This window comes from Typopeltis vanoorti, chromosome 18 (assembly GCF_054136105.1).
Source record: "Typopeltis vanoorti isolate ZY-2024b chromosome 18, IOZ_Tvanoo_1.0, whole genome shotgun sequence".
NCBI lineage: Eukaryota > Metazoa > Arthropoda > Arachnida > Uropygi > Thelyphonidae > Typopeltis > Typopeltis vanoorti.
Genome location: NC_143566.1, coordinates 20462980 through 20490545, shown reverse-complemented (window position 1 = coordinate 20490545; position 27566 = coordinate 20462980). Strand labels below are relative to the sequence as shown.

Here is a 27566-nt window from a genome sequence, read left to right as displayed (position 1 = left end):
TGAGAATTATACAAATGATGTTCAAGAGATTTCAAGTGATGATGACGTCCGGCCACTCGTAAATAAAGAACATCTGCAAAATCTTTTTTGAAGACAGTGATGACGATTAAAATATGCACTTTATTTTATTTTGCCTAAAGCGTTTATGTATAATGGGCAGTGAAGTTTACGTACAATTTGTATTTTTATAAGTTTATACTATGTATTTGTTTCATAGTTTATGTGTTTTCTTAACTTACATGAATTACCTGAATTAAATAAAAATATTTTTTGTTGGATATGTCATTGTTGTTTATATAATTTAAAAAAAATGATTTCGGAACATAATCCTATTTTTTCTATGTGATTTGAGTCTTGCATAACGTGATTTATATAACACGGCATTTCTGTGGAACCTAGCATCTGAGAGTTATACGAGGGTTACCTGTATTTAGAAATTGAGAACATTTTAGAAATTGTGTCAAAGATATCCATTAATCATACAGCTACTCCATTCTATATATCTCTGTCACTTGGTTTATTCACTAATTATATCATTAAGCCTTCTGCTCAAGGTTGTTTGATATATCAATACATCATTTCCTCTAGTATTCCAAGCACTAAGGATAATTTGTGAAGAGACATTTTTATCAAGCCTTCCTGCACATTCAGGTGATTATGTAGACTATATTGCAGGTTCATTTTGTACTTCATTTTATTGGACATCATCTGTTAATTTTCTCAACTATGGTATATTGTTAACAGACAGACATTATACTATCATGACCTCATGTCGTCTTACTGTTTCAGTGAAATCAAACACTTAATTAACATTATCTTTTGTGTACGTTCTTTGGATTAGCATGCAAGATAAAAAATTAAAGAAAATTTGGATTTCTTTGATAGGTGAAAATAAAAAAAATTAATAATAAATTATTATTGAAGACCACCCTGGAGTTGTGAGACTCACTGAAGAAAATCCATTTTATACAACAGTCTATTCTACCACTCCTTAAATTTGCCACCTCTCAAGAAATGCATTCATGCTCCTACAAAAATTTTGTCCATGGACAAAATTTCTGTTTCTCACTCCTATTTTATTCACTACTCCCATGCATAACTTCCAAGAACAGCCCATTGGTTATCTTCAGTTTCCATCCAGTAAATAACTTAACAGTTTCAAGCAGTTGTTGTCTCTGTCATATCACCTTTTCTATTTACCAAATTCTGCAGATGGCATGCCCAGTCTGTCCTATCATTTTTGTTACTGACATTGTGCCTCATCTATGAAGTTTTTTCATTCTCTACAAATCCTGGTGACTAGATATCAGCACCATAGTCTAGATGTGATCTGATCATGTCTTTATACAGTAAAACCACCATTCCCTTATCTCTTCTCAATATTGTCCGCTTCAGTATATCGTAGCAGTCCTCTGGGTTGGCTTTCCTTGTCCAATATGGTTCCTCCATTAGATCCTTGTGTGAATCCCAGAATTCAAAACATCATACTTAACTGTTGTTATTATTACACAGTCACCTCAATAGAGTCCTAAGACTCATCAGGGAAGACGCAGACTATCCACAGAGTATCTATCATATCTCTCCTTGAATTCATTAGCTGACTCTGACAACCCATTCTCTTCATCACCATTCTCCAAGTAAAAAATCTAGTTCCCACATTCTCACTAACCACGCTGTTATCCAATTTCCAGGGATGATCTCTTGTCATGCTCTCTCTCTCCCAGGGGCAAATGCTGGTCTTGAAATTCACGCTTGCTCTTGTTATCATTTAGGGAGTGAGAAGTGTGATTGAAATCTGATTAGCAGAATAATGAATTACTGACCATTTAAAACTATATATTTAGAAATTTATGTACATTTAATAATACAAATACAACATTTATTTTACAAATGATATTCTATCTTTTTCAATTTAGCTACTTGAATACAAATTCTACCCTGCAGTTCTTATTTATGAACTGGTCAATAACATCGTCATAAAAAGTTGGTTGTAACTTAATTTTTCCAAGCAACATACACACTTGTAAAGGCTGGCTGAATGAGAGCAGAAATGGCTATGTGCACGCATGAAATCACAGTGCTGCAGAGAAGACCTGGAAGCTCCTACAACCAAGCAAGCCAAGGTAGCTTTGACTGGAGCAAGCATTGACCTTCAATACACAATGCAAAGCTCAATTATTGTCCAACAAGCTTAAGACATCTTAACATTAACAAATAAATATTACTTTCTTCTCAATTAATGCGCTTGCGCAGCAAGCATGGAGAATTCGCCTCTGCTCTCTCCCAAGTGCTGAAATATTTCTTCTGTATTAATCCTATAAAATTCTTTAAGTAAATTAAATGTTTCTATCACATCCCCCTCCTTTTTTTCTCCTATTAACCGAATTTTTCACCCCACAAATCCTCAATTTATCCTCACACGGAGAATTCCATAACCACTCACCATCTTGATTACTCTCTTTGCCAATTCATCTCCAAGAAACCACTGAAACCCAGGTAATCAGACTTGAGCACAGTTATCAGATGTGGTTATATCTAAGCTTTATAAAGAGGAATAATAACTCCCTTATCTCTGCTTTTTAGTGTGTTCTTCAATAACCAAGTAATCCCATGAGCTATCCTTAGCTCACAGCTCTTCAACTCTCTATCTCTACTACCACTACTCTCAAATTCCTGACTTCATCTATTTCCTAGAGTGCAGTTCCCTCAATGTGGTACACAGCTTGTAATCCTTTATATCCCAAAACGAATAACTTGACACTTTTCCAAATAAAATCACATCCATTATGTTTTGCCCATACTTTCAGCCTATTTAAATCATCCTGCCAGCTCTCTACATAACTTAATTAACTATTACCTACCCAAATTGGCATCATCAGCAAACAACTGAATATTTCCCTTCATGTACAAATTAAACAGCAATGGTCCAAGTACAGAGTTTTGCAGCATACCACTCTAGTCACCTGCATTCTCCACGATTCTGCTTCTCCATATACCACTTTTTAGTATCTATCCATCAGCTACCCTATATCCACATCACCAGTTTGATATCCATCCCCATTTGTTCCAGTTTGCATGACAGAGTTCCATGCAAACTGGAACTCTGTCACACCCTACTGCAAAACCACAACATCAGTATTGTTATTAAAATTTGTGATTGGCTTCTCTTTATTATTGTTATTCATTATCCTCATGGAGTCATGAGACTCATCACTGGAAGTGCACTTTAGATAACATTTATCATACCACTGCTTCAACTCATTTACTGTCTGAACTCTCACCACGCTCTTAGGCAATGCATTTATATTCCTACCACTCTTTGAGGGGAGGGGGAGAGCTAGTTCTCACTCTCTAATTTAACAACTTCCAAGGATTGCTGCTTGTCTTTGTTTGTTCTGCCATGTGAAAAAATCTTCCAAAGTGTGACCATCTGATAAATACTTTTCAGCAGCTTAAATGTATCAATCACATTACCTTTGCCTTCCATTTGCCAAACTCTGCATATTACTTGCCTTCAGGCTGTCTTCATAATTTTACAGTCCAGATATAATTTTTGTTGCTCACCTTTGTATCTTTTCTAAAATTTCTTCATTCCTTTCAAATCCTGGTGACCAGTCTTAGCACAGCAGTCCAGATCGTATCATCGGAGTCTTTTACAAGGGCATCATGACCTTTCTTTTCTAGTCAACATCCTGCTCAGTATTATAGTACCTTCTAGGTTGTCTTCACTAACTCTGCAGTATATCCCTTAAACTTCAAATTTCTATGATCACCCTATCCATTACTTACTTATCCTCTTTGTGCCCTTTGGCACATAAGACTAAGATCCTTTCTTTTCACAACTTTCTGTCCAGAGCCAGTGTTCTCACTTCTAACCAACTCGACCATCCAGCTTCATTTCTCTCCTTCATCATCCTTCACCATGTTTACTTCCCAGCTGAGATAGTCACTGTCTGGTGTCTTGCAGAGTATTCTGTTCCGTTCATCAGTTATGGTTTGTTCAGGATTCTTAGTTTCCATAATCATTTAGTTTTTATTGGAAAGGGGGATTAGCCCTTTGCCAAACCCTCCTCCTGTCTCAACCCATAGATGGCTTGGGCAGAGTTACCTATCCATTATCTGCAAATAATTGAATACTGCCTGCAAACCAAAGACAGTATCATTGGCATAAAGATTGAACAGTAATGAATCCAGTACTAAGGCCTTTGTGACCCCAGTTTGTAGCCTTCCTTTTCCCTAATACTGTTCCTTATTTTCAGTTTCTCTAATTAAGAGAGTGATTTTTTTTTAAATAAGAAGAAATCATCAATATACAGAGTCCGTTAAAAAAATGTATGCACACTTTAACAGATGTCATCTCTGGACATTTTTCGAAGTTGGATTGAATTACGGTATCAGTGTGTAGTATGATGTTCTCTCAAAAAATGTCGTTACTCACACGAATACTAGCATCAACATGTGACCGCTAGGACAGTCAAACAAAATGGCCGAGGCATGATTGTCGTTTGAGGAATGCAAGACCATTTTAAAGTAGTATTTCAAATTTGAGAATGTTGAAGTTTAACGACAATGGAGGTGTGAGTTTGCAACACAACCTCCAACGTGCTTAACAATTGCACGTATTCGTGATAAGTTTGAGACCCATGGTACCGTGCACAAGGGAAGATCCGGGAGGCCTGCACAGCAACGAGTCCTGATTCCTCGGCTATGGTGTCGACTGTCTGACTGTCCTACTGGTCACGTGTCGTTGCTAGTATTCATGTGAGTAATGACATCTTTTGAGAGAACATCATACTACACATTGATACTGTAATCCGATCCAATTTCAAAAAAAGTCGAGAGATGACATCTGTTAAAGTATGTATATATTTTTTTGACAGACTCTCTCTCTCTATATATATATCTATGAAAAAGCTGATTATGATGACATCTTAACAAAAGTTACCTACCTATCATAGCATTTGATGTTTACTGTAGAAAAAATTTATCTTCCTGAATTGAAATTAGTGTATTAAAATAAAAGATTTATTATGGTAAAAATTTGAACTAGGAAGCTTTGTATATACAGGGATTGTTATATTAATGCGTATACAGTAAGGTTTTTAGCTTAAATGCCATTTTTCAAATACACTGGTGCACCAAAGCGATTTTTCACTATTTTTTTATATAGAAGTTTTCCTGCACATTGATAACTTCCAAAAAAAAAAAATAATAATAATAGAAAAATAAGTGATGTCAAAGAGAAAAAGAGTAAGAAAGAAGGGATTGAAGTAGTGCTTATGAATTGACAAGCCAGTGGTATGAGTGTGAAGAATGAGAGAACAAGTGGTGTGAAAGACACAGATGGAAATAGGGATGAACAGAGGACACAGCAAGAGAAAGGTCTGCTCAAATTGTGCAGATGAGGCTAATATTATTTATGCAGGCCAGCATGAATTTATTAAAGGGCACTATTGTTTTAGTAATCTAGTTATGTTTTACAATAGAGTAACAAGAACAGTGGATGAGAAAAAGGCATACACTGTTTTTTTGGAATTTTCCAAGTCATTTGGCTGGGTGCCACATGATAATTTGATTTTTAAGTCGCATCATATGGGTTTGGATATAAGGTTGGTGGATCGGATTGGTGATTGGCCCTCTGACAGATATCAGAGAGTTTTATATTTGAGAGCAGTATCAGGAAAATAGGAAGGTTACAGGTATAGTTCCACAAGATTCAGTCCTTGGACCATTGATGTTCAATCCTGATGTAAATGATATTGTCAGAGGACTGCATGGAGATGTTCGATTGTTTGCAGATGATGTGAAGATTGGGAGGTTTATTAGTAATAATGCTGATGTTTTGGCTCTTCAAGAGGATTTAAATAAGCTGGAAAAGTGAGGAAAATGAATAGGGATGTCAGTTTAATGCAATGAAATGTATGGTTTTAATATTTGGGATCCACAGATGGGATGCTTTATTCTCACTTGGCAGAGTTATGGTGGAAGAAAGGGATCTTGGGCTGATTGTGGATAGAGATTTTAAAGATTCAAGGACATATGCAAAGGTTGTGAAGACATCCCAGGAAATTGCAGCAATGTTGAGAACATTGACCACAAGAGATGTGTGCTGGTCCCATCCCATTGTATAAAGCTTTGATCACACCACATCTGAATTTCTCTGCACAGATCTAGTCACCTGGTTTTGAAGGGGATGAAGTAACCTTGGAGAGGGTGCAGAAATGGATAACAAAAATGATATCAGGACTGTACAATGTTGATTATGGGGATAGACTTAGGGCAGACTGCAGAGTTTGGTGGATAGAAAGCAAAAGAGGGAATATGATCAAGATATTTAAGCTGTTGAAGAGTTATTATTGTATTAACATTGAAAAGATTTTTCATATGGTAGGACAAGGGAAAGGAGCCATCCCTGGAAGTTGCAAAAGAAGGTGGTGAGTAAAAGGGTAAGAAGTAAGTTTTTTGTATTGAGAATGGTAGGAGCATGGAATGCATTGCCTGAGAGGATGGTGAATGTGCATACTGTGTATGAGTTTAAGGAGTGCTGTGATAGACTTTGTGTTCACTAGTGTTGACCTCCCATGATGAGTCTTGTGACTCCATTTAGGTCAGAAAATAATAATAATAATAAAAAAGAGGAAGTAAATATGTAAGTAGACAAGAAAGGAATGGGATGGGCTGGGATGCAGTGGTTTGGAAATGATTCCGGGATGGATCATGAGGAGAGGAATGGTTCAATGAAGGCTTGCAGAAGTCGAGCCTCCAAGCTTTTCTTGAACCATTGAAATGAACTGCTATTTTTATATATGAATGCTGGAAGTTTCAGAAACAAAGAAAATGAAATTGTTACATGGATTGAATTTGTTAACCAAAAATTGTTGGCATAAGTGAAACATGGTTGGATGAGGATGACATCCTGACAGGAATAGAGATGAAGGATATGATGTTTTTCATGAAGACAGAAAAAGGAGGATGTTTAAATAGACATTTTAAGAAACAAAGAAAAAAATAGATGGAGAGAATATTTTTATAAATTTCTAAATAGGAACATTACTTCTGCAACTGAAAATTATATACCATCTGCTACTATGGAAGATAATCAAGACAAGAGGTGATATAGTGCATTCATTCATGAATAATAACTCCCCAAGAATAAATAAAATTCCTGCAGAGTTGAAAGCAAAAAGAAAGAAACTAGAAGACAAAATATATGAATTTATTATAACCATATGGAAGAAGGAGCAAATGCTAGAAATGTGGAGAAAGGGATTAATCCACCTGATATATATGAAAAGAATGATAAAATGGTTTGTGAAAATTATGGAGGTATTTTTCTATTATGTACAATATACATAAGTCTTTACTTCTGTTTTGAAGAACAAATTAAAACCATTTGTGGAGAAGATAATTGGTATTTATCAGACAGGTTTTAGGAAAGACAACTCAACAAATAATCAAATAAACATGGCTGATTGATTATTAAGAGAAATTTTGGGGATTTGATATAACATGATACCATTAATGGCGAACAATTATGATATGCTTTGGAATACCAGTAAGCTAGTAAGACTTACAAATTTAACTTAAAAATTCAGAAGCACATATTAAAATATAATATGATTTAAAATATCCCTTTCCAATTTCTATTTCCAACTTCAAGATTCAAATAAGGTGCTAGTCTAGCCCCAATCCTTTTAACTTAGCTATGGAACCCATTATCCATTTGTTGCCACTAGATAGATACTAAAGTCCGTCAAATAAATGAATTGGTGCAAATAGTAGCATAGCACAACAAAATAAAAATAAAAAAATATATTTAGAATTAGATAAATTATCATGAGATAAAGCTAAAACTTAATAAAAAAAAATCAAAAAGAGGATTATTAGCAGACAGAATCAGAATCAAACTAATATGATTGTGAAAATTGGAATCCTTGAAAGAGGGAAGGTGAAACAATTTAAATATTTAGGGAGGGGGTGATGCTCACAAGCCAACTAAATGAGATTGGAAACTCAGAATTGAATGAAGAAAGGTGGTCAGGGCTTTTATTCAAGCTCGTGTATTCAGGCCAAAAGATATTGGAAGATGACTATAGTACAAATATACAAATTGATAATTCATCCAAGTTTTGAGGATTTGATCTCAACTTTTGCAAGGGAAATCTTTAGAAAAATATTTGGCCCAGTGAATGATAATAGTTTCTAGAGGATCAGATACAACCACCAGTTATCCCATCTTTATAAAGAATCTTCAGTATCTAGTTTAATCAAGCTCAAAAATGTTAAAGATACCAAGCAATTTTAAACCTGGTTTTACTCCATTTTTTTCCAAGTAAGCAAACAGACAAAATGTCCAGTTTGCGCCTGCAATATATGCAAGACTAGCTGATCCCACAGGTAGTGCAAGACCAAGGCAACTCGTGGTAGAGGTGGAGCAAGCTCTGATCACTAATACTTTCTACAAGCTCAAAAAGTTGCAGTGGGGAGACCATTTTTCAAATGGAAAATGACTGTATTCCTAAGAATACTATAAATAATAAAATTTTTGGCAAAAGATAAGAAGGAAAACCAAGAACAAGATGGATGAATACTATTAGTCATGATAAGAATATCATATTGCAGTATCAAACTGGAGAAGTAAGGTTTTTAATAGGCAGGGTTGGGAGCAACAAATCTAGTAGGCCAAAGCTCAGTTTAGTGTGTATAGCCCATAGAAAGAAGAGAAGTTTGGATAACTTTATAATGCATTATTATATATATCTTGTCATTGCCACTTCTATGGAGTTACTAAACTTAACCACTCTATCTGAGATACTTTTTTAAAAATTCCTTTATAGTCAGTTTAAAACTACTTTAATGTTTTTTCATGAAATGGAGGAGATACTAGGTTTCACATCATGCATTTTGCATCCTCAGAGGATATTGCTTTTTTGTACTACATGAAAGAAGGAAAGTCTGGAGGAAAGAAAGAAAGATGGTAGCAGGAGCTTTGTTATAGAGACCAACGATGGCTTCGCATCACAATAGGTCATTGGAAGCATAGGCTCTGTTCACTTCTGCTAGTAAAACTCATTCCTATTTGAAAAAAAGCTGATTATTCTCATCAGTTACTTCTGAATAGTTATAAGCGTTCCCTCTCTCTCTCTCTCTCTCTCTCTCTCACACACACACACATTATATTATTGAATGATATACTCATATTTTAATGTACTTGCTTCCTATTAAGATGTGACAGTTAAATTTATTGGATTGAGTAAGGGCAAGGAAGCTCTTAATCATTTGTTCATTTGATAATTATGCTGAATAAACAGTTAATTGTTTTTGCTTGATGTGTGAATATTAATTCTTTGATTATGTGTATCAGAATATCATAATAAATATATCAGTTGACAGATTTACACAAAATAGGATATGTATATATACTTTTTTAAGCTGCATGAATGGAACATTAGTCATGAAAAAAATCATTTTATCACACTAGTATAATAATGTTTTTTTTTAACTCATTAATTATTATAGTGTAATTTATCATGTGTTTAAATTAATATACTGTAATTTACTTTATTTAGGTTGCATATAGAAAGAAGTGGTAGAACATGTGAACTTCATGATCCTTTGTGTAATTGTTCTGTTTCCTCTTCAATATGGAAGAAAGCTGATGCAGTACTTGCAATAAATGCTTGGCACTGTGCTGATATACTCACAGGTTGGATATAATTTTTGCCCCTTTAGTTAAGATCTTATATCACCCTTTTTTATGAGAGAAAATTAAAAATTGGAAATGGCTGTTTAGTGCTAAAGTTGCTAGACAGCAACCCTGCTACTGAACTTCAAATGGAGGTTCTCTCCAGTGGTCTAATTTTCTTCTTTCCCTCTTGCATAATTCATGAATTGGCTTGTGAGCACATGGAATCAGCAGACATAATATTCTTGTTTCTTGGCCTTAACTGCCATGTCATTAGTTTTAATTAACCTTAGTTATACCCAGTGTTGCCAAATGAAAATTACTAAAAACAGTTAAATCTTAAAAAAAAAAAAGCTAAAAAGAGCTAAAATAAAAATTAGAAGCTAAAATTTTAAAAATAGTAGCTGATACTTTTAAGTTATTCAAGTTGAAGTGATACTTGCATACAGTGGTGCACCCAGGGAGGAGGCCAAGGGGCCTTAGCCCCCCCAAAAAAGAAAAAGTTAAAATACACTAAAAAAAATTTTTCAAAATACTTTTCCTAATTAAAATTCTTTTTTTTTTATTTATGTTGTGTCGTGTCTTCTATTTCTATACTACTTATGAATTAGCAGTCACATAAGGTGAGAGTATCCTATAGCAGTGTTTCTCAACCTGTGGTCCGTGACGATGGGACAGTGGTCCACAGGCAGACTTAAATTAACCAAATAAATCTATATATTTTAATTATCCAAACAAAACAAATTAAAATTGAATAAGTAAAAATTATTAAAATAAAATGAATACTTAAAAAAAAAAATAGCGGCAGAATGTTCATTCCTTGAACATTCTGCCACTATTTTAATTTGTGGTGACAGAATGACGAGTAATAAAAGAGGAATTAAGTGAACGACAATATGGTTTTATAGCTTCCACTTTCCCTTGCTGTTTCGTCAGATTTGAAGTGAACATGTGTTGCCCACATCACCACATGTCAACCAATTGCTTGTTGTTTATTGATTTTTATTGTTGAAGGGTTTCCTCCTTCAACCAAGGCTCAATATATTGTCAGAAGTGCTAAGTAATACTTGGACAAAGTGTGTTGTGAGTTAACCCCAGTATTTATATATTTTTAGGAAATCGCGCGACTGAAAGATAAAAGCAAGCTGCCAGTTGAGTTGAGTTGAAATGCTAACCCTCTTCAAACGAATTCCATATGTGAAACTGCCATAACAATATTCACTATATATATATTTCTAAGTTTTAACAAGTTTACGAATTTTAACACCTTCGGTTGAACTTTATTGCTGCTTTGGGGAAGGCGAACTCACACACATCTAATTAATAACAATAGTTTTTAGTTAGATACTGTGTTTGCCAGTGCAACATATGGTTTTGCTTGAGTCTAAATAGCATAGTTTCTGTATGAAAGGACATGTGATTCATTAATTAGTGTCGTTTTATCCCATTTGTCTCTAATTGCACTATTTGTTGAGAAATATATTACACAGATTGCTGGTACCTTATTCACTGATATAATAAAAGTACTTGTTTTTCTTGCCTCTGCAATATAGTGGCTATTGGGAATGGCGTGTTGTTTACCGGGGAGCAAATTACTATCTCCCACTCTGAACGTGTTTCAGTTTTTTTTCATTTGTGAGGTATATGAGAAACATTTTAATTTCTTTTTTCGAAAAGTAAAATCAGGGGTACAAGTTATATGCGAGGACAAGTTATATTCGAGTAAGTACGGTATTTCAATTATGGATAAGTACATTGGTACCTTTTTTAAACGGAAAAATAGCTCGGATGACAGCGATAATACAAAACGAGTTTGTAATGACAATTTGCGTGTAGTTTCTGAAGAGAAAGAGGTCTGTAAAGAAACACAGAATTCCCATCAGTAGCAATGCGATAATATTAATACGCTGAACGAAAGGAAAGATTTTCTGACTTGCTGGACACTCATTCAAAGGTAAATACAATTTTTTATTTTGTAGGAACATTTTTCTGTTTTGTGACTTTTCTCCCTTTACGGTAATTATGCCTACATTATTGTGTTATTATTCAACAATTGTTTACAGTTTTGAATGTGTATTATTATTATTATTATTATTATTATTATTTGACACCTCCAGGGAGTCCAAAGACTCATCGAGGGAGAGTATGCCAACAGCATCGAACGATTGGCCCCTTTCAACTACTAACCGTGCTCAAACTTACTTAACTGAGCCATTAGTAGCAGAGGCTCTACCAATCGACCAACCTTTATATATGTGTATATAAATCAATATCAACAGTAGCCTGATTACGAACACATGATGAAAGGGGCAGGGAGGTTTGGAGCTTCCCCGGATAGTATTCAAAAGGAAAGGTAAATACAGTTGGTTATTTTGTATAGGGTCCCGAAACTTATTAGTTTAGAATTTAACCACTGGGAAAGCGTTTGAGTCCACCTCAAAACTCTGAAACAGAATTTGGAAACATATTTTCCGAATAACTTTTATAAGAAATTTCTGTAGGTTCACGATCCATTTTAGGCTTGCAGTCACGAGAACGACCTTTCATTATCGAAAAAAAACAGCTAATTGAGCTTTCAAGTGATAGTGGGCTTAAAATGCAATTCCGTGATCATAGTTTGGCTGAATTCTGGATCTCGCCTTCACTGAGAAGTGAATTTCCCGAATTATCTGAAGAAGCATCGAAAATCGTCATGCAGTTTTCTACAACCTATCTTTGCGAGAAAGGATTTTCATTGCTCCTTCAAATAGAAACAAAATACAGAATTCGTCTTAGTGTGTGTGTGCACTGATCTTCGACTGAAGTTGACCAATATTGAGCCAGATATCCAGCATCTCTGCAATGCCGAGAAGCTCATCCATCTCATTAAAAGTAAATAGTAAATAATTATATCATATTTATTTGTTTAATAAAAATTAAAACTTTGTTTGATGATAATACACTTTTACTCGTTTACTTCCAAGTTAATTATGTTTCCATATATATTCAAAACATGCTTTTAGATTCATTATGTTATAAATGGCACAGTTTTTCCCAAATGTTGGTAATCCCCACATACGTTTTTAAAAAAATTGCATAACTTAGTGGTCCATAGAATTGTTTTAGGCATTTTACTTGTCTTTGGGCTTAGAAAGGGTGAGAAATGCTGTCCGAGCTGGGCCAGAGAGGATCATGGGTATCATGTATTGGCGAATCATTGCAGATGCTCACTCATAGGTCGTGTGCGATACGCTCGTATTTTGTGCTATTTTGCATTGAGTTTGTTGAATAGCATATCTTGAACTTGAAATATCTTTCCATCTCTGAACATTTAAACTTACCGTACGTAAATTCTTCGGTAACAACATTGAAGTTAAGTTAAAGTTAAAATTTTAAAGTTAAATTTGTAAAAGATTTTATTTTGTTTTTTGTGTTTTAAATTATGGCTGAAAAACATATGCAGAGTATTTTATTGGACTATTTCAAAAAAACCAAAAAAGGATGATTCAAATGTTAGTAGCAATGCTGGCGCTATTAATATTGTCAATACTGATTTGGATTCGGTTTCCTCAGTCGTAGGTCTGACAAAACCATCGAATTATCCAGAAGAAAGTACTTCCTTAGTTATTAATAATTCTCACGACATCGCATTTTTGAAAGAACAAACATTTAATTCTGATGATAATTTAGATATTGTGAAAAAGTTGTGGAAACCAGAACTAAATTTTAATTTTACTGCAACCTGTGCTGCAGTTCACAACTAAAGTTTTCAATACACATGGTTTGAAAATTTTACATGGCTTGTGTACTCTCAAGTTGAAAATAGTGCATACTGTAAATATTGTGTGAACTATTTACAGTATGCACTATTTTCAACTTGAGAGTACACAAGCCATTGCACCTGCTAATGTTGGAAAATCTAAATCTGGAGTACCTGGGCAGTTAGTTATGCAAGGTTATAATAACTGGAAGAAAGCCATTGAAAAATTTAATAATCATCAAAAAACAAAATATCATATAACGGCTGTTATGACTTATGAAAGGCTAAACAATATTTGAGATGGAATATGTATTCCAATCATTTGACAAATTGATGTAGATAGTGCATCATAAGCTGCAGTTAATTGGAAATGATTAGAGCCGATTATAAAACGAGTAATTTTATGTGGTCGGCAAGATATACCCTTAAGAGGACAATGTGATTATGGAAAATTTTCATTTGAACAGGGGCAAATTGCCAATGAAGGCAATTTTCGAGCCTTGTTAAGAACGAGAATCGATGTGGGCGACAAAAACTTGGCTGACCATTTTAAACATTCTGCCAAAAACACTCCTTACATTAGCTGGAACATACAAAATGAAATGAAATTATAAATGCATGTAATGAAAGAATTTTGAAATTTTTGAAAAAAATTTCGCCGAATTAATTTTTTCGACCGTTTGGTCGAAAAAATTAATTCGGCAAAATGTTTTTCAATTCTTGCCGATGAAATTTGTGACATTTCTACCACTGAATATCTTTCCTTGTGTGCCAGGTATATAGACGAAGAAAATGACAACAAAGTTTGGGAACAATTTTTACAATTTGTTCCTTTAACAAGCACTACAGGAAAAAACTTATCCAACAAAATATTAGAAAGCTTAAATAATTATGGCATCGATTTGTCATATTTACGTGGGCAAGGTTACGACGTTGCCGCATCAGTGAGTGGAAAGTTTTATGGTGTCCAATCTCACATATCAGCTATATATCCACAAGCTTTATATGTTCATTGTGCATCACATAGTTTGAATTTGGCAATTGGAAATGTTGTATCTGTGACTGAAATAAGAAATTGAATTGGCATAATTGAAAAGGTACACAATTTCTTCAATACTCCTAAGAGACAGGAAGCCCTTGTTGACAACATTGATAAATATACACCGGATACTAAGAGACAGAAACTATGCCAAGTTTGCCCAACTAGGTGGGGTGGAACGCCATGAAGCCATCATGACCATGGTGGAATTATATGATGCAGTGATTCATAGTCTTGAAACAATCATTTCTTGGGAAGACAGAGACTCATCCTCTAACGCAAAACTTTTGAATAATTCATTATGTGAATTTGGTTTTATAATATCTTTATTTAGCTTGCAAAAAATATTTGCGTACACCTTACCATTGTCTAAAATAATGCAAAAATCTGACAGTGACCTCTTAATTGCCCTAAATTTTGTTCATGATATTGTAGCTCAATTAAATACCATTCGTGAAACACCAGTGTCTTCATTTAAAGATATTTACGATGAAGCATGTATAAAAGCCAATAATTTTAATATTGACATTAAAAAGCCAAGGACTACATCAAAACAAACATTAAGGTTCCAGCCGATTCTGTAGAAGAGTATTTGAGGAGAACTATTTTCATTCCATTTATTGATCAAATATTGACTCAACTTCAGGATCGTTTCACTCTGCACTGCAACATTTTGAAAAAATTTTTTTCTCTTCTACCAAATGGAAAAGATGCTCCAACAGGAAGTGCAATAGAAGATTTTTCGTCAGTTATGTGAATTTTATGCCGGTGATTTGCCTTATACAAATCCAGCAATTTTGAATGCCGAATTCAAGTTGTGGTATAAGAAATTTGAAAAACCATTTGCAATAGATCCATGCAAAAAATGCCATTGATGCAGTTTCAAAGTGTGATAAAATGATATATCCTAACATCTGTAACTTATTAAAAATATTTGCAACGCTTCTGGTAACAACATACGTCAGTGAAAGGTCATTTTCTAACTTACGCCTTTTAACAACCTGTTTAAGATCTACCATGACACAATCACGATTGAACGGACTGGCTTTGCTGTATATACACAGAGAGATTAATGTAACCACGGCTGAAATAATTCAAGAGCTTTGTAAAAAGAAAACTGGATTTTATTCTTTAAATACATTTTTATAATCACCTAATTAATTTTATTTAATGAATGAAATTTAACGAATTTTAGTTGAACAGATAAAAATATTTTTAATGCAAATTCATTGCATTAAAAATATTTTTATCTCTTCAACTCGCCCCCCCCCCCCGCAAAATTAAATATTCTTAAAATATTCAAGTTTTCAGGCAACCTTTGTTTAAGCTGTTTGAAGAGACCAAGAAGAAATTGTCTTGCTCTACTTCTAAGATTTCACTCATCATTTTGTGTTATTTTCTTTTGTATCATGAACTCTGAAATTTTTCTTTCAAATCTGTAACCAAGATTTGGACTGGGAATCCAAATAGTCATCAATCTCTGACTGAAGAGCTAATCAAATGAGAAAGGTCTTCAAATAATCTCATCTTATCCGCACTGTTAGATTCGAAAAATTTGTTAACTTGCTGAACTAGAACAGGATGCAGAAATAAAAGGTACAACAGATTCCTTTCATCTTTGTACATCTCCCACAAAATTTGAGCTTTGTAACATTTCTCAGTCACACTCACGACTTCGAAGTGAGTTTTTAATTCCAACCACTGTCTGAGAATTCTGTCTACAGCAGGTTCAATGGAGAGCCACCTTGTTGCACAATTGCTTACAATTTTCAGAGGAGCATAATTTTCGTTGATAGTTTGATACAGCTCTTTGTATGCTGCTTGTCTTGAAGAAGAATGTGAAAACCACTTATATGTTTCGGCAACTAAAAATTCTAATTTTCTTGGGAGAGATTCTGCACAAGTGTGAGACATTGCCAGTTGCAATGTCTCACACTGCATGATGCATACTCACAAGTGTGAGACAGTATAATGTATGCACAATGAATGGCATACACATCTAATTAAAATTAAGGAGGGAATATATGCCTTCAGTTGTTCATAAACACCTTTATTGACACCAACCATAACACTGGCATTGTCTACCAATTGCAATGAGATTTTTAATGTCCAGTTTCTTGGTCAAGAGCTCTTTTTTCAATGCAGCCACAATACCACTAGCGTCACACTTTTCTAGAACCACGATGCTCAGAAATGTTTTCATAATTTTGTTGAATTTCTTGCTATAATAAATGATGGCCATTCCTAAAATCTTATTCACTGTGATATCATTCGATTCATCTGTTAGCAAGCTGAAATTTTCATCTCCAATTTCCGCAATTAGATCTTCTTCAAAATGCTCATTTAGAATATTTTTTACAGTTGCAGAGCACTTAGTTCGGTGCATTTTTACCTTTGGCATAATTTGACTGTCTGGGATGATATTTTTGAAAAGATCTACTAAATGATCGCAACTGTTGAATGATGAATGACAACAAAGAAATAATGTTAACCTACCTTCAAAGTTTGCGGTCTCATCAGACTTTTTCACAAGCATATTTTTAATAGGAATAGCCTTATATGGAACTGCAGCAAGATGTTTCTTAGTTTCGCTATGCTTTACAAGCTGACAATATTTAGCAGCTATATCACATCTGCAAAACTTGCAGTGGCCTTTTGTAGCATCACCAGGAACTTCACACAACCATTTACTAAAAATTTCCATTTGCAACCACTCCATTGTAAATGTTTGCTTGTAAGCTTTATTTTTCTCTTTGCTCATTTTTGAAGAAGGGTATATACAACTCTTTACTGCAACGAATTACAATCAGTCTTTGAAAACTTCCCACTCGCTATCGTAACTACCAACCAGAACACTGTGCAAAGACACTAATTTGTAGCAGTGCTATCAACTTTAAGGTGACAAAATGGCAGACTGTTGGGCCATGTGACTGACTGACATCATCATGTGTTTGAAACGTGTACGATACTCGCACCAAATGTGCAATACAATTTCTTATCAAATGCAAACATCTGGAAAACTTTTAAAACAATTTCTTTAACAGTAAGTTATAAAAACAACTAAAAAGAGCTGAAACTAGTTCTGAAGAAGCTAGATGCTAGATTAAAATTTTTGGAGCTAGGGAAGAAAAAGAAGAACTAGATCTAACTCCAAAAGAGCTAAATTGGCAACACTAGTTATACCCACTAGACTAGCTGCTTACAATTTAAGTAACCTATTCTAAGGAAACATAAAAATGATAAATGAAATAAAGCACACCTTCCTCAGGGGTGAGTTAACTCATGCTATCTCCAAAGGTATGGTACGGATACATCATTAATGGTCAAAAAGCATCTTGATGATGATGACTCTTCAAGTGGACTATAATGAAACCATGAAGTAACTTCATGGTTTAATATAATGTAGATGAAAACAAAAATATAATTTCTTATATACTATAATAATAATGCTGAAACAAATTATTATTATTATTAAGAGAGACCTCCAGGGAGTCTGAGACTCATCGAGGGAGGCCACATACTACACGCACCAGCTATCATACTTATTATTATTATTATTATTATTACCCCAAAACCTCATGGAGTCAAAGACTCATCTGGGAGGTCCTTTTATCACACACACAGCTCATCATACCATGCCTTGAACACATTCAAACTTCTTGCAGACATTACACTCCCAGGCAAGGCATTCCAATCATTCACAACTCTGCACGAAAAAAACCTGCCCCTCACTCCCCTACTCACACCCTCTTTATACAGTTTCCAGGGATGACCTCTGGTTCTCCCACTATTTTCTGTAGAACTTCTCCAGCATTGATCCTATAACAACCCCTTACCAACTTGTAGGTCTCTATCATATCTTCCCTCTTCCTCCTGTCCACCAGACTCTGCAGATTACATCTTCTCAATCTTTCCTCATACTCGACATTCCGGAGGTCAGAAACTACCTTAGTCAATCGCCTTTGGACCCTTTCCAACATCTCTTCATCCTTCTGAAAACTAGGTGACCAAATCTGGGCACAAGTCCATGTGTGGCCTAAACAAAGCCTTATAAATGGAACAATAATCTCTCTACTTATACACGTCAGTGTCCTCCACATCACTCCCAGAAACCTTTGTGTTGTCTTCACAGTTTTGGCTATGTGTTCCCTAAATTTCAGATCCTTATCCACTATCACCCCTAGATCTCTTATTTCTTCCACCTCCAACAATATATCCTCATCAAGCATAAATTCTGCATCCCATCTCTGTTTTCCAAATTTTAAAACCTTACATTTTGCAACATTGAACTCACATCTCCATTTCCGTGCCCAATCACTCAATTTATTCACGTCTTCTTGTAAGGACACAACATCTTCACTACTCTTCATGGTTCGTCCCAACTTTGCATCATCTGCAAACAACTGAATATCTCCATCCAAATCTTCACCTATATCGTTAATATACAAGTTAAACAGTAATGACCCCAAAAACAGACCCCTGCGACACTCCACTAATGACTTTCCTTTTCCTGGATATCGCTCTCCCATACACAACTTGTTGATACCTATCAGATAGCCAGTCTCCAATCCAATGCACTAATCTAATATCCAACCCCATCTGCTATAGTTTGACTATCAATTTATCATGAGGTACTCTATCAAAAGCCTTTGCGAAATCTAAATATATTATTATGTATCCTTCTCCTCTGTCCAAGGAAGCAGTCACTTTATTGTAATAAGTAAGTAGATTATTAAAACATGACCTCCCTTTAGAAAATCCATGCTGTCTATCAAAGATAATACCATTGTTGTCAACCGAACTCTGGATCCTAGTTCTTACAAGCTTCTCCAACAACTTAACCACAACACCTGACACACAGATAGGCCTATAGTTTGATGCTTGAGTTTGATCACCTTCTTTATGAAGTGGCACAATTGTTGTTGAAGTCATTCACATTACTTGTACTCACAACATACAATGGCAATCCATTCCAATCATGCACTAGCCTATGAAAGAAAAATCTAGTCCTCATCCCCTTCTTAGTGGCATTCATTCTCAGCTTCCAAGGATGCCTTCTTGTCCTATCCCCACCCTTCATAAACTGAAAAATTCCATCAATTGAAATCCTGTATGACCCTTTCAGAAGTTTGTAAGTCTCAATCGTATCACCCCTCTTTCTCCTGTTTACTAGTGTCAGCAGTCTACAAATTCTCAGTCTGTCTTCATAATCAGTATTCTATAATCCTGATATCATTTTTAACACTCTCCTTTGTGCACTCTCCAATATTTCAGAATCACAACATAGACCAGACCTGTACACAATAGTCCAAGTGAGATCTTATCAAGGCCTTGTAAGGAGACAAAACGACATCCTTATCTTTACATGTGAACCTTTGTTTCAGCATTGCAATTATCTTTGGAATTGTATTTGCAACCTTTGCTGCATGGTCCCTGAACTTCAAATTCCTGTCTATTAACACTCCAAGATCCCTAGCCTCATCAGTTTCTTATAGTATATAATATGACAGTAGATATGTAATCAATGTAACCGAAGTGAATTACTTTACATTTACTGACATTGAACTGACATCCATTTTCCCATGCACACAATTCCAGTCTATTCAGATCATTCTGCAAGTACTGCATATCAGCAGCATTTCTAATTACCATACCTATCTTTGCATCATCAGCAAATAGCTGTATGTCACTTGTCAGATCTTTCCCAGTATCATTAATGTACAGATTGAATAACAGTGGACCAAGCACTGATCTTTGTGGTACACCACTCATTATCTTAAATCTTGCAGACTCACTACCCCCATATGCCAATTTTTGATATCTGTCAGTCATCCATATTCTCCAATTTATGCAACAGTATACCATGCTGTATGCTGTCAAAAGCTGTAGCAAAATCCAAAATTTCCATGGTGTATCCATTCCCCTTGTCTAGTTCAACGGTAACATTGTTATAGAATGTGAACAATTTGCTAAAACATGACCTTCCCTTAGTAAATCCATGCTGTTCATTGCAGAGTAGAGATTGTCTATCAATCTATTTCTGAATGCGAGCCCTAACCAATTTTCCAAATTCTCCACCACCACTCCTGAGATACTAATTGGTTGATAGTTGGATACATCAGTTTTTGCACCACCCTTATGCAATGGAATTACCATACATTCTTTCCATTCATGGGGAATCTTCCCTGTTCTGAGACTCATATTAAATAGCCCAGTCAAAGGAATAGCCAGTTCAGCTGAACACTATTTTTGCACATGTACTGATATCCCATCAGTCCATATCCCATACATGATATCCCATGAATAAGAATTCAGCAGTCCCTATTGCTGAATTCTTATTCAATTTGTGTAACAGTTCTAATACCTCCTCCTCATCACACACCTGAGTTTCTTCATCCAGTGAAGAGGTAGCAATGAGCTCAATGTTGCGTATACGAGATTGATAGCTTTTAACAAATTGGGCACTCATTAGTTGAACAACATCTTCTGCATCTGTTACCCTCATGCCATCTGCATTTAGAAGAGTTATGCTTTCATATTTATTATTTCTTTTACTTGCAGCATATCAATAGAATTCTTGTGGATTGTCTTTAGCATGCAGAGCCAGTTTCTTTTCATACTCAGCCTTTGCTTTCTGTACAACAGTTGTGACTATTCTAGCCTGCTGCTTATAATTTTCATAACAGACATTATCCTTATGCACACGGTATTCCTTCCACATCATCCTTTTCTTATGAGTCTGTTGCTTATTAAGGTTACACATCCATTAGACTCCTACCCTGTTTATTCTTCCAACGCTCAGAACACATTCTGATATTGCATCATTTAGGTATTTTTTTTTTTAAATGCTTTCCATGCACTGTTGATATACTTCCCATCCAACAACCAATTCCATTCCACTGAACTCAATGGTATACTCCTCAGTTGGTCATAATTTCCTACTTTGTAGTTCAGCATGTAACCTTTTCTGAATGAGACATTCATAAACTGAGTCACTTCCCAAGTAAGTACCGCATGATCACTATTACCAACTGGAGGCAGAATAGTTACGTCTTTAACTGAAATGCCCTCTGACACTATAATCAAATCTAACACGTTTTGACCTCGTGTTCCTTCCGTCACATACTGCTTGAGGAAGTTGTCAGCTCAATAAATGCATTTTCATTCTTCTCATGAGATTCTACTGCTATCCAACTCCAGTCCAGTATTAAAGATCAGTATTATTATAGTATACAAGAAATTATAGAAGGAATAATAAAGTTATTCCTTCAAAGGATAGGAGGAATAACAAAGTTGCAAAAGGGAGTGGTGAGTAAAAGTGTAATAAGTAAATTTTTTTGCATGGAGAGGAGAATGGAATGCACTGCTTAAGAGAGTAGAGAACATATAGACAGTAGATGAGTTTAAGGAGTGGGATGATAGACTTTGTGTTGATCTCCCACGATGAGTCATGTGACTCATCATGGGAGGTCAGGAAATGAATAATAATAAATTTTTGTTTTTAATTTATGTTAAGAATAGGACTACTGTAGTGAGGAGGACCTTCTCAAACAGAGATAAAAAAATGAATTCTTTGATAAAGCCACACTGGACTATTGTGTTCTGATCTCATTGCCTGTGTATGTTAATTAATCAGCTACTTAATTGAATGAGAGTTTGTGAAAGTACTGATTTCCTTTATTATTATTATTATATGACTACATGGGGTCAGAGGACCTATCACAAAAGGTCTATACACTTTCATGCCAAAAGATCATTGAACCATGCCTTGAACCCATTCACAGTTTCTGCACTCACCACACTTTCAGGCAATGCGTTCCACTCACCAGTCACTCTCCACACAAAGAACCTGCTTCTTACTTCTCTGCTCATACCCTCTTATACAGTTCCATGGATGGCCTTTAATACTAGTCTTGCCGCTCTCTACTCTATGAAAGATCTTCTCCACATTAATCTTGTAACAACCCCTCACCAACTTATGTCTCAATCACATCCCCTCTTTTTCTTCTATTCACAAGGCTCTATAAGTTGCATTCCCTCAATCTCTCCTCACATCTGAGATTCTCCATGGACTTGACACCAACTTAGTAAACCTTCTCTGTGCTTTCTCCAATACATCCTTATTCCCCCCAGAAAACCAGGCAACCAAATAATCTGTGCACAGTAGTCCATATGTGGCCTAATCAAAGCCTTATATAGGAGAACCATAACCTCTTTTCCTCTGCATGTCAGTGTTTCCTCATGATTGCCATTATCCATTGGGATGTTCTTACAATTTTAGCAATGTGACCTCTAAACTTCAAGTCTCTATCCACCATCACTCCCAGATCTTCATCTTCTCCACCTCCTTCAAAATTTCTCCATTAATTGTATACTCTGCATCTCAACCTTGCCTACCAAATTTCAAGACCTTGCACTTTGAAACATTAAAGTCGTTTTCCCCACTCACATAGTCTATTAAGATTCTCCTGCAAGGCCACAATGTCTGCTCTATTTGTCATCACCCTTCCCAACTATGCATCATACCTTGACTTAAGCTGGTTGCAATGTCATTAACATACAAGTTAAACAATAATAGTCCCAAAACAGATCCAAGTGGCACTCCTCTAGTGACTTTCCTCTTTCCGGATACTGTTTCTCCATATACAACCTACTAATACCTGTCTGACAGTCAGTCAGCTGTCCAACTTACTAGCATATTATCTAATCCCATATGTTTCAGTTTAGCTACCAGCTTGTCATGTGGTGGTCTTAAAAATGCATCATTAATTCGATGATGCATTCCCTCAAGATATGTGATATACTGTCAGTCAGCTGTCTAGCTTACTAGCATGTTATATAATCCCATGTGTTTCAGTTTAGCTACCAGCTTATTAATTAATTAACATCAAGTTTACTTAATTCCTCATATACTTCCTGCTCATTCACCATCGGTCTCTTCTCTGCTATGCATTCTACACTCCAGCTTCTCCTGATGTTGCCTTCATGAGGATGAAATACATTGATAAACTGATCATTCAATAATTCAACTATATCCAGTTACATACTGCCTAAGATTGTTGTTCCTTAAGAACTCAAAAAATTCATTTTCCTTATTCCCTGGAAATGGAAGGGGGTAAAATTGTTCCACTGCATAATGGTGGTGATAAGGCTGTAGCTTCAAACTATAGGCTGGTCTGTATACCTGGAGTTGTGGTGAAAATACTGGAGAGATTGGTGAGAGGTAGGATACAGAAATGGGTTGATAACAGCAGTATTCTCTGTGGTTATCAGCATGGGTTTGTTAAAAGGAGATCATGTTTCAGTAACTTATGTACTATAACAAGGTTACAAATATTTTGGACAAGGGAGATGTATATACAGTAGTGTACTAGGATTTTGCAAAAGCTTTTGATAGACTGCCAGATGACAAGCTGTTAAATAAATTGAAACAGATGAGATTGAATAACAGACTTCTGAGTTGGATCAGTGACTGGCTGTCAGATAGGTATCAGAAAGTTGTATATGGAGGGTGCAGTATCACGAAAGAGAAAGATCACTACTGCTGTAATGCAGCGGTCAGTTTTGGGACCATTGTTGTTAAATTTGTATGTTAATGATATTCTTCTTCTTATTGTGCTATCTTCTATCGAAGGTCAGCGACCATCTTGGCGAACAAACTGCAGTCTTGTGCTAATCTGAGCAGTTGTGCGCTGCTCCTTCCTGTCCACGTCTTGATGTTGTCAAACCATGATATTCTTTTTCTTCCTCTAGTTCCTTTGCCATCAATTCTTCCTACCAAAATAGTTGTAGAAGTTGGTATTTGCTGTTTCTCATGATGTGGCCAAGATATGATGTTTTTCGTTTCTTGATTATTTGTACAAGATGTTTAGCTTTGCCAATGGATTTTAAGACCTCTTCATTGGTAATTTTTTCTGTCCATGATATCTTTAGCATTCTTCTGTATAGCCACATCTCAAAGGCTTCGATTTTCTTGATGGTTGTCGCCTTCAATGTCCATGTTTCAACTCCATAGAGCAGAATAGACCACACGTAACATTTCAGCATTCAGCATCTGACTTCCATGCTTCGGTCTTTATTGCAGAATAGTGGTCTCATTTTCATGAAGGACTGTCGTGCAACTTCAATCCTTGTCTTTATATCTATTTCTGGATCCCACCGTTCATTAAGCCAACAACCAAGATATTTATATCTTGACACTTGATCAATATTTCTCCCATTGAGTGTCAGTTTCATTGATGAGGCTGGATGTTTGCTGATGATCATGTATTTTGTCTTGTTGATGTTTATATTTATTCCCATTCTTTGGCTTTCTATGTATACTCTGTCAATGAGTTTTTGGAGATCCATAATGTTATCTGCAATTAGCACGGTGTCATCTGCATATCGTAGGTTGTTAACAATCTTTCCATTTATTGTGATTCCCTCTGGACATTCTTCCAATGCTTTTTTAAAGATTACCTCTGCGTATATGTTGAACAGGAGTGGTGAGAGCACACATCCTTGTCTCACTCCTCTTTTGATGTTAATATCACTGGTGGTAATGTTGTCTAATTGAACGGTAGCTGACTGATTCCAATACAGATTTGTTATTAGTCTTATGTCTTGTTCGTCTAGCCTTATTTGTTAAAGGACTTCTATTAAGTTAGTGTGTCTGACTTTGTCGAATGCTTTTTCAAAATCTATGAAACACATAAAGACAGATTTCTGTTTTTCTATGCATTTTTGTATCAATATTTGGGTACAGCAAAGGGCCTCTCTAGTACCAAAACCATTCCGAAAGTCGAATTGTGTTTCACTTAGAGTTTCTTCACTTTTTCTATAAATGCGATTCTGAATTACTTTCAAAAATATTTTTAATGTTTGGCTCATTAGACTAATAAGTCGGAAGTCACCACAGGAATTCACTTTGGGTTTCTTTGGGATAGTGATAAATGTAGATTTGAGCCAATCTGATGGAAATTCATCACTTTCATATATTTCATTAAATAGTTTTTCAAGAAGTTTGATGTTATCTGGTTCTATTAATTTTAAAAATTCTGTTTGCACACCATCTGGTCCACTGTCTTTTCCTGTTTTACTTGTTCGTATAGCATTCTCTATTTCGCATTTCATGATTGCTGGTCCTTGAATGTTATCTTTTATATTTATAGGCTTCTGTCTAGTATCATTGAAAAGTTCTGTTACATATTTTATCCAAATCTTTGCTTTATTCTCTTCTTCTAGACCTATTTTTCCATTTTCGTCTCTTAGAGACACTATTTGCGTTTTCCTCAGTTTTCTGGAAATTTCGTTGATTTTCTTATACAGATTGAAATTATCATGTTTCTTCTGAAGCAGTTCAATTTCAGTACATAAATTTTTCATCCAATTTTCCTTGGCTTCTTTTATTTTTTTCTTGATGATGTTATGTGTTTCTGTATACCTGGCTAAGTCTTTATTTTTGTACATTCTTCTTGTATCAATAAGAGAAAGAATCTCATCTGTCATCCATTCCTGTTGTTTTATATTATTCACATAACCTACTTCTTCAATACTTGTTGTTACGATGGCATTCTTTAAGCTATTCCAAAGAGATTCCACACTTTTATTTTCTTCTATGGTAATCTGTTGTAATCGCAGGTTAAGCTGTGTCTTGGCACTTTTATTTATGTTCGGGTCTTTCAGTTTTTCTACATCAATTTTCTTTTTCTTCTTTTGTGATTTTTTAGCTGATTTTAATCTAAAACTGCAACTATGGGATTGTGGTCTGATGAGATATCTGCTCCAGGATAAGTCTTTGCACTCTTTATACTACTGTGGAATCTTTTATTTATCAGTATATAATCAATTTGATTTCGGACAATGTTATGTTGGTTATCTTGAGGCGATTTCCAAGTGTACAGTCTTCTGAGTGGAAGTTTAAACCAGGTATTTGCTATTGTTAGATCTTCTTCCTGACAGAACTGGACTAGGCAATCTCCTCTGTCATTTCTGGTGCCTAAGCCATGTTCGCCAACAATTTCTCCATCTTCCTACCCCCTCTTCCTACTTTTGCATTGAAGTCACTCATCACTATGTTTATATCATGTTTCTTTGTTAGGTTTTTAATCTCTTTTAGGTGTTCATAAAACTCTTCAACATCTTCTTCACTTTTGTCAGCTGTGGGTGCATAAGCTTGGATGATATTTATGTTAACGGGGTTTCCCTCAAGTTGTAACAGCATTATCCTTTCGGAAAATGGAATCCAATTTAGTACTGATTTATTGATTTCTTCATCTACTATTACAGCTACACCATGTCGATGTTTGTTCTCATCATTCCCAGAGTAATACATTGTTGTATTATCTTGTTGACACTTTCCAGATCCTGGCCATCTTGTCTCGCAAATTCCCAAAATCCGGATGCCCAGCCTCTTCATTTCTCTTGTGACATTTCTTAATTTGCCAGCTTCATACAGAGTTCTGACATTCCAAGTTGCAATTTTAAAAGTGGACACCATTTTGAGCCCGGAGATTCTTCGCACCCCTGTCCCATTTAAGGGACGCCGGGAACTTGGGGCCAATTGTAAGGGTTTGCTCGCCATAGTGGTTGTTCTGGAGATAAAGTAGAGCAGTAGTTTCTCCGTTTGCTTTCTGCTCCACAGTATTACAGACGTACACAATATAATCATATTGCCATCTGCAAATCTCTGATCACAAGCTTTTCCGTCATCATTTGGCTTCAACCTTGTGTCAGTACTGACAGTGCTGCTTCCCAATATCAGGGGCAGTGACCCCAGCAGGTACTTATTTAATGGCGGCACTACTCACCATGTCACCAAGTTGTCATTGGGCTTTGTGAGGTTTTAAGTGAGACAGAGTTGCCACTTCTGCTCCCCCTGATAGCTCAGTCGCTGTTGGTCCACGGCTGCTTATTCGCCAGATTGCTCTGCTTATATCGCAGCTAGCCTCCATATCTGAAGGCTGTTCCCCGATTCGCCACCTGGAGACACACCCGGTATAGTCAGCTCTGCCCTGGGTTAATGATATTGGGATGGGTTTAACTAGTGATATGCAGCTGTTTGCAGATGTTGCAAAACTGGAGAGAGCAATGCAGAGTAAGGTTTTGAGATTTGGTAAGCA

General features: G+C 35.6%; 1 protein-coding gene across 2 annotated transcripts in view; it reads left to right on the top strand.

Moving 5' to 3' along the window:
• LOC150096523 (glycosyltransferase 1 domain-containing protein 1-like) overlaps window positions 1-27566 on the top strand; it is a 171689-nt gene that overhangs the window by 20951 nt on the left and 123172 nt on the right. For both annotated transcript variants that reach the window (XM_090408433.1, XM_090408432.1), the window contains exon 2: window positions 9570-9706. In XM_090408433.1, coding sequence (XP_090264559.1) covers window positions 9570-9706 — 137 coding nt within the window. The remainder of the gene's footprint in view (window positions 1-9569; window positions 9707-27566) is intronic.